The following is a 7,366-nucleotide window of genomic DNA, read 5'->3' on the forward strand; positions in this document are numbered from 1 at the left end:
CTAAAACCTCTCACTGTTCATGTTTTTTTTGGACAATGATTATCTGCTCAAAGCATAGTATCATTCCCCATGTTTTTTTATTTATAAATAAAACAAACAAAACATTTTACTTTTACTATCTGGCATTGTAATAGTAGTTTGACGACACTGAAGTTAAAAACAACATTAACAACAACAACAACAACAACAAGTGCTTGTTTGCAAAGCAAGAATGGTTAACCAACCTGAGGTCGCTGTGGATCTCCTTTTCCTATGAGAGTCCACTTTCCATCACGTATTCTGTAGCCAGTAATAACACTCCCTACAACAGTATCAGAAAACATTTAGCTTGCGTAAGGCGAATTTCCACCTATTCTAATAGGTGGAAACTCAACTGTATTGTAAGTGAGAAAGCCATTTTGTATCCATCAATTTCTTAGTTTCTATAGACAAAGCCCGCACTGGCAGAATATTGATGATGCCTTGTTCTTGATTGAATGGATCGACTGTTGTCAAGTCCACAGTTTACATAAAAAGACTGAGCAGTGAAACATGTAATTCTCACTACAGCCGCAAGTCAGCTTGGTTAATAAGACACTAATTTATTGCACAATTTTAGAACTGAAAAAGAGCTATAGAACCTTAACTGACCCAAATTATACTTAAAAAACATGGAACCACCAATAAAGCACTCTGACAGCTGATTTAATTAAGTTATTGCGGTTTTCATTGAAATGGGAACTCTGAAATTCGATCCTCGACCAACGGTTTACACTTTCTGTTGCCGTCAATCATCATAGCGGACCTCTCAAAAACAGAAGTTCACTTCAACTGGGTCAAAAGGTCACGTCCCCCAGTTGTGATTGGTAGATTTTGATCCATTTTGTTTGTTTCTGTTTGTCATAGTTCATTGGCAGTCGCCATAATTATGATTGACAGCAGCAAAAAACGCAATCGCCAGTTGGATTTTGAATTTCAGAGTCGCATTTCACTGAAAACCGCAATAATGCCCAATTGCCATCTTTGGTCTTGGTCATGTGACAAATATATGTTTTAAACACCTGTGGGTCGTAAAATGATCCAAAGAAGGTTTGGAAGGTATACATATAATGTATTTATTTTGAAGGAAAATAGAAAATTTAATGGACTTACCTAAAGAGTGCGCATGAACTCTAAAGGCAAACGGATGTAATTCTGGTCCATCTCTGTAATGGCAGGCAGTGTCCAAATGCCAGGCTAAAAAACGCAAGAAAGAAAACAACAGTTAAGCTTTGGCAGAAAATGATTTTTTAACAGTCATTAAATTTAAGAACTATCATTTCCTAAAAGTAAAAACATTTAACAAACAAGAAAATAAAAGAATAATAACAACTTATAAATGAGCTTTCTTAATAATAATAAAAATAACAATAATAAAACTTTATTTAAACTCAAATTTAGAGTAGCTTGACAAGCTAATATTTCCGAGAAACGAAATATTTGATAACAAAAAAATAAAAATAAAAATTACCTCTATTTACATATTTAATATTGACTTATATTAACTAATACCCTGTGATCAGGTGCTCTTTTCTTCTGAGCATGAGAACTCAATAGAAAAGAAAACACTTCAGCGATTCCAGCCAGAAAAAGAGCTCCTGATCGACGGCTGCTCTTTTAAGTGTATAACTTGCCAAATGTCTGTTACAATAATTGTTTTACAATCTCAGAAATATGACTGACAGAAGGAGTGACCCAGACAGACAGACAGTTAAGTTATTAAATATGTTTGTTGAGAATATATTCTCTCAGTTTCGTTCAAAAAAATGAGTACAGATACAGCATATACTGGTACTCTCTCTTTGTTCAGTTTTCTCTGTCATTTGTACAGTACAGTGAGTTCCAGTAGATGTCATGTTTATAGTCAAGTTGACTCAGTTTTGACAATGATATAAACAGTATCAATTAACCTTTCTCATGTTCTGGAATGTCTCCCCCAGATGCTAGAAGAAATATTGCTGCCAAATGCTTAGGTCTGTGAGAGATGAGAAAATTAAAACTATTACATAACATAGGCACAAGGAAGCTAGCACAAATACATGTAACCTTATAAAGGCCGGTTTACATAGAAGATTTTTGTTGCGCAACTCAATGCAATTTTTGTCACCCCAAACTGAAAGTTGCATGCAGTCTCCTGCAATATCGCAAAGCTAAAATCGCCATGAAATTGCGGCAAGTTTGCACGTATGTAAACTAGCGGCGATAAAATCGCCGTGATACGATATCACAGGAGTTTCGAGTGTTCGAAACTTGATGCAACTGCGGCGCAACAAAAATTGCATCAAGTTGTGTGAAAAAAATAACCTGTGTAAATGGGCCTGAAGTTTTAATTCCACTTTACTAAGAGTATTACCAGTTATGCAAAAATGTAAATAATTAAGCATGCTCTCCAGGAAACAATAATTAGAGCCCCATTCAATTCAATTCCAATTGAATTAATAATAAAATTAAAATTGGTTTCCAGTTATTAAATTTGAACTTCAAGGCATTATTATTTTTCATGATTCTCTTAATTAAGTTTCCAAACATCACCTTCTACCGGTTCTTATGTTTCCTCATAAACGCTTACAGATTTGACTCTTAATGTTGGTGGGGAGTGGGGTAGTAAAAGAAAGAAAAGTTGAGAATTATGTTACAGGTAATTTGTTTATTTTACACAGGGCAATAGTCATCTATTTTCTCAGAGATGCAGGGTTGCCAGTAGAGTTTTGAGTAGCAGGTTTCATCCAAAAAGTAGGTGGCTATGAAACACTCAGAACTTGATAACACACACTCAGAACTGACATTCTAATATTTGGAGTCGCTGGCGCAGAGTTCATAATAGCCGGTGAAATGCACCGGTTGCCGACTTATTTTGACAACCCTGGAGATGGGGTGAGTGCTGTGAGCACCTCCTGTGGAAGGTTTTTTGGTTTGAATGCCCCCACCCCTCTGCAAATTCCAGAACCCCCTTGCTTTCCTTTAAAATATTTGACTTAAAAGATCCCCCCGCCCCCTTAGAATTCCCTATGACCTTCCATGAGGTGGATATGGATATTTGCTGGAACAGCACATTGCTGAAAAGTATAAGGACTGAAGGGTAGAAAATTTTAGTCCACCCCCCCCCTCCCCAATTTTGAGCAGCTCTGGATCAGCCACTATGCATGATTGGCTGTTTAGTCAATATCTGTGCTCTTTATATATTAATTATTTTTAATTTATTCTTTTCTTCGTTTGTGAGCGGGCGGTATTCTACAAATCCTGCGATCTGATTGGTTCCGGGAGCGGGCGGTATTCTCCAATCCGGCCCGCTCACAGCGGGCCATTGCGAGATGAATCCTCGAGTGAATTTTCCGCGTGAAATCATTTTGCAGTGCTGTACGAACGAATACATGAAAGATTTGCTCTGCAAAATTGAACTAGCTGCTCGCCAACCGTTGTAAAAGTGAAAAGACAAAATAGAAGTGGAATTAAAATTCTTCTAAAGGCGAGTATTCATTTCTTTATCGACAAAATCAAGTTCTAGTTTTGTAGTTTGTGGTTGTTTGTGCATTTCGCAAGCATTTTCCACCATTACGGTAAGCTGCAACGGTTTTAAACTTCAATTTTGAGTAAAAACTGCCTTTTTATTGGCCACTTTTTGCTACACAAAACTTTAGTTGCTATCATTCAAGAAAATGAGATTCTTAATTACAAAACAGTCAAAATAATTCTCTCAATATTGTGCCGTATGTCCAAACTACGCATTTCATTCAGTTTCACTTTCGCACTGTTCATCACAAAAAAATTCTGCTGGGAATCAACGCAGAGTTTTTTAATTCGTTAAAAACAAGTATGTATAGCTGTACCGAAACTGTCTTTCAAACAGATAATATTTTTTAGTCCGAGAATTACTATCCTACGAACACAATTCCTTTCAAAACATTCATTGAGAAGCCGAAATTGATTTAAAAGTGTTCAGTTTTGTCAATGATATAAATGCTTTGCCTCGATTTTACATTTATGCCATATTTACTACTTCAATTTCTTTTATTGAATCTCTGCAGTGTAAACTTAATATGCTAAACCTTTCTGTTAGTTTGGTTCATTTAAGCGAGGGTATTTTATTCCGAATTAAATAACAAACTGGCAGCATTTTACACTCTTGCTAATCCGTCGATCGACACAACATTGAAATGATGCGCGTATACAAACAAAGATTTTGTGAAAAAAATCCTCCTATGTTTCTTTAATAAAAACAAGTAAAGTAGGAAAAAAATAAAAACGTTATTCACCAGCCTTGGTCGGTCCGTATTGGGAAAAACTGTGCCCTCGGTCTTGGAACCGCCTTGGTATCCAAGACCTCGGGCACAGTTTTTCCCAATATGGACCTCCCGGCTGGTGAATAACCTATATGTATTTTGTCAGCCGTTGACAAATTGTCATTAGCTTCATTCATTTAATATCCATTCATTCATTTAGCTCTAATATAGTAACGTTTAAAATATAAGGTATTCTTTATGTGTATATTTTAACTAGCTTTTAATTTCTTATACTTTTAAAAAGAACTTCTTCTTCTTCTTCTACTAACATTAATACTGAGATTATTTCACTAATTAGTTAAGTATTTTTAATGTTTATTAAATGTAATCACATGAAAAAAGTGTTTATTTTATGAAAGGTCAAAAGTTCTGATCTTAGCAAAAGCTTATGAGAAAATAAAATTTCTTTAATACTGTTTAAAAAATCTGGAAATTGTTATATTACGCTTAATTTAAGAACATAAGGCAAGTTATACACTTGAGACTTTTATGATCACAGGAATGTTTTTAAAGTCAATTTAAACAATATAAGACAGCTGTCCAGTTTAAACAATTTTTAAGAGGTCATTTATTTTTAAGTGACATTTATATTTAGTTAGTAGATTTTAAAAGTAATGTTATTCGTAATTTTAACCTTGTTTTTTAGGTGGGACATACGACCATCCAACAGCTAACACCTTGATGGCTGCCTGGTATGTTGGCCTAGTAGAAGGCGGTAAGGGAGTGCTGAGCTACTGTTCAATGATTTTGCGGTATTTGACATAAAACTGTAGCTTCTTATTCGCATAGAGTATCTGAGGCAGTGAGAAGAATAGTGGCAGGGAAAGGGAGGGGAGAAAAGAGATGGGTGACAGGATAAACAAAGTTTGGGAAAAGGGGAAGGGAGAAGAAAGAGGTTGGTGAAAGAGAGGTGTAGGAGAAATGAAAATTGGAAAGGTAAGGATAGGGAAGTGCAGGAGGATAAACAAATTTTGGGGAAAAGAAAACTTGGGGAGAGGGAGAGAGGGGAAAGGAAACTTGGAAAGGGGAGGGGAGGAAAAGAGTGGGAGAGAAAAGAGAAAGTTTGGGAGACTGGGAAGGAAGGGGAAGGAGATAGGGAAAAGAAAAAGAAAGGGAAGCCCTGGAGGGTAAAGATAAGATTGTAAAAAGGGAGGGGAGGGGAAAAATTAGGGAAGGGTGGTGCAATTTGAAGAATAAATGAGACAAGGATGTTTAAGAAACAGGAACAATACTGAAGATAACATAAGATAATTACTTTTTAATATGTTCACATTTTGTTGACCATATTTTATTTTATTTAGTTTTATTTTTGTCAGATTATTTAGAGGAATACTGGTTTGCAAATTTTAACCAATTTTATAACAGACTGTACATTTGACTATTCCTTATATTTGTTTAATCACTTAAAATAAAATTCTTATACTTCATCTTGAAAGTAATACTCACACGTGATTATTAAACATATTTAAAACATGTCTGTACTTACTGCATTGATGTGGTCTGCAGGTCTACTCCAGAGTAATCTTTCAGGGTAGGATTGGCTGCAAGGAGAACAACAAACTGACTGTGTTAGGGATAAAAATTGTGTTATTGTAGTCAAGTGATGACACAGTTTCTTTGTGGTTTGACACTGACAGCTTTTTTGATGCTTCTTTCACAAGACGGTTCAGCTAGTCTTTAAGCCTTCATCAGTTTAAATATAGAAGCAGTTGCGCGCGATTTTTAAAAAGGCAACACATTGAAAGCGTACGCTGCAAAAATAATGTGTTAAGTTTGAAACTTTACACGTTTGCAACAGCTTCAGCCGAAACGTCTTGTGAAAGAAACATTGAAAAAACAGTCAGTGTCAAACCACAAAGAAACTGTGTTAGGGATATATGTTATAACACTGCCATGTTAATAGGCTCAGCCAGGGGAGGATAGTACAACCCTCAGGGTTTGTGTGTTGGACTCCAGGTCAAGCTGTGTTGTCAGCTCTTGGGCAATGTACTTATTCATCAAAGCCTTATCGCCTGACCTCTGGGAAAGAAATGAAGGAAATAAGCCTTTCATCAACTCACCTTTAAAGTTATCAACTTTTCCATAATGAACTTGAAGTACAAGATAATTGACACCAGAATCACCACCCACCTCAAAGGCAACATCTGGAAACAACAGAAAAGCATGATAAATTAAATCACGACAATTAACAGGATTTTCAAAACAAGCCAGCACCCGCTGGAGTTCCACCGGCTACTTGATTATATGTCACCGGTTACTTTGGCCATAGCAATTAGCTTGTAAGTAAGTAAGTAATAAATTGCTTTATTTGCATGACCGTTACCGTTTACAGTGTTGCAAAAGCATATCTAAACTAAAAGTAACAAAACGATCCTATTATATCATACTAAAACTTGATTAAGTTACATCGCTTTCACCTGATAATAACAATGCATCACGTAAATTCATACATGAAGAAATAAACTTCATAACAAGCTTATTAACATGATAATCATTAGAGTTCATAAGAAGTTTAATGTTTTCTGAGGTTGTTTTCCTTTCAAAGTCAGGTACTATCTCATTGATTCGTTTTAAGAATGTCCGCCTTTGGGAAGAGTATTTGCTACAATCTAATAAGAAATGTGTTTCGTTTTCTACTTGATTTGACTTGCACAATGGACATAATCTATTTGCTCTGGGTATATGGTCAGTCTGATATCTACCCAGTTCAATCATAAGTTTGTGATTACTTAATTTAAATTTCACAAGATTTTTTCTTTCATTAAAATATCTTAACTGTTGTAAATAATCAGATGCAATGTATTCATTTTTAAAAACTTTTAAAAAATTCTAATTTCCTTGAGTGTTCTAGGCTATGTCGCCAGAAAGATATATATTTCTCTTTCATATTGGTTGTGTATCGTTTAATTCTATAATTATCTAAAGATTCCGGGTCGAAATTGGGGAGATGGTAGTGTTCTATTAAATTCAAAAAATTGGAATAAAATCCGGAGTTGTTGATAGAGTGTAAGTTCTTTGACATAAGAAAAGATTGTTTGACAATTGAGTCGTTGTCTTTCTTGTTTAGA

At 35.3% G+C, this 7,366-nt stretch overlaps 1 protein-coding gene across 1 annotated transcript; it reads right to left on the minus strand.

Moving 5' to 3' along the window:
* Positions 1 to 206: 206 nt before the first annotated feature.
* Positions 207 to 6,442, minus strand: LOC144639530 (peptidylglycine alpha-hydroxylating monooxygenase-like; the record flags this gene model as incomplete). Its single annotated transcript, XM_078498826.1, has 5 exons — positions 207 to 301; positions 1,132 to 1,215; positions 1,929 to 1,993; positions 5,785 to 5,839; positions 6,359 to 6,442. Coding segments are annotated over 5 exons (374 nt in total), but the record flags the coding sequence as incomplete, so codon positions are not given.
* Between the last annotated feature and the right edge of the window lie 924 nt (positions 6,443 to 7,366).

The sequence above is a fragment of the Oculina patagonica genome, unplaced genomic scaffold, assembly GCF_052425735.1.
Source record: "Oculina patagonica isolate OP01 unplaced genomic scaffold, crgOcupat unplaced1026, whole genome shotgun sequence".
NCBI lineage: Eukaryota > Metazoa > Cnidaria > Anthozoa > Scleractinia > Oculinidae > Oculina > Oculina patagonica.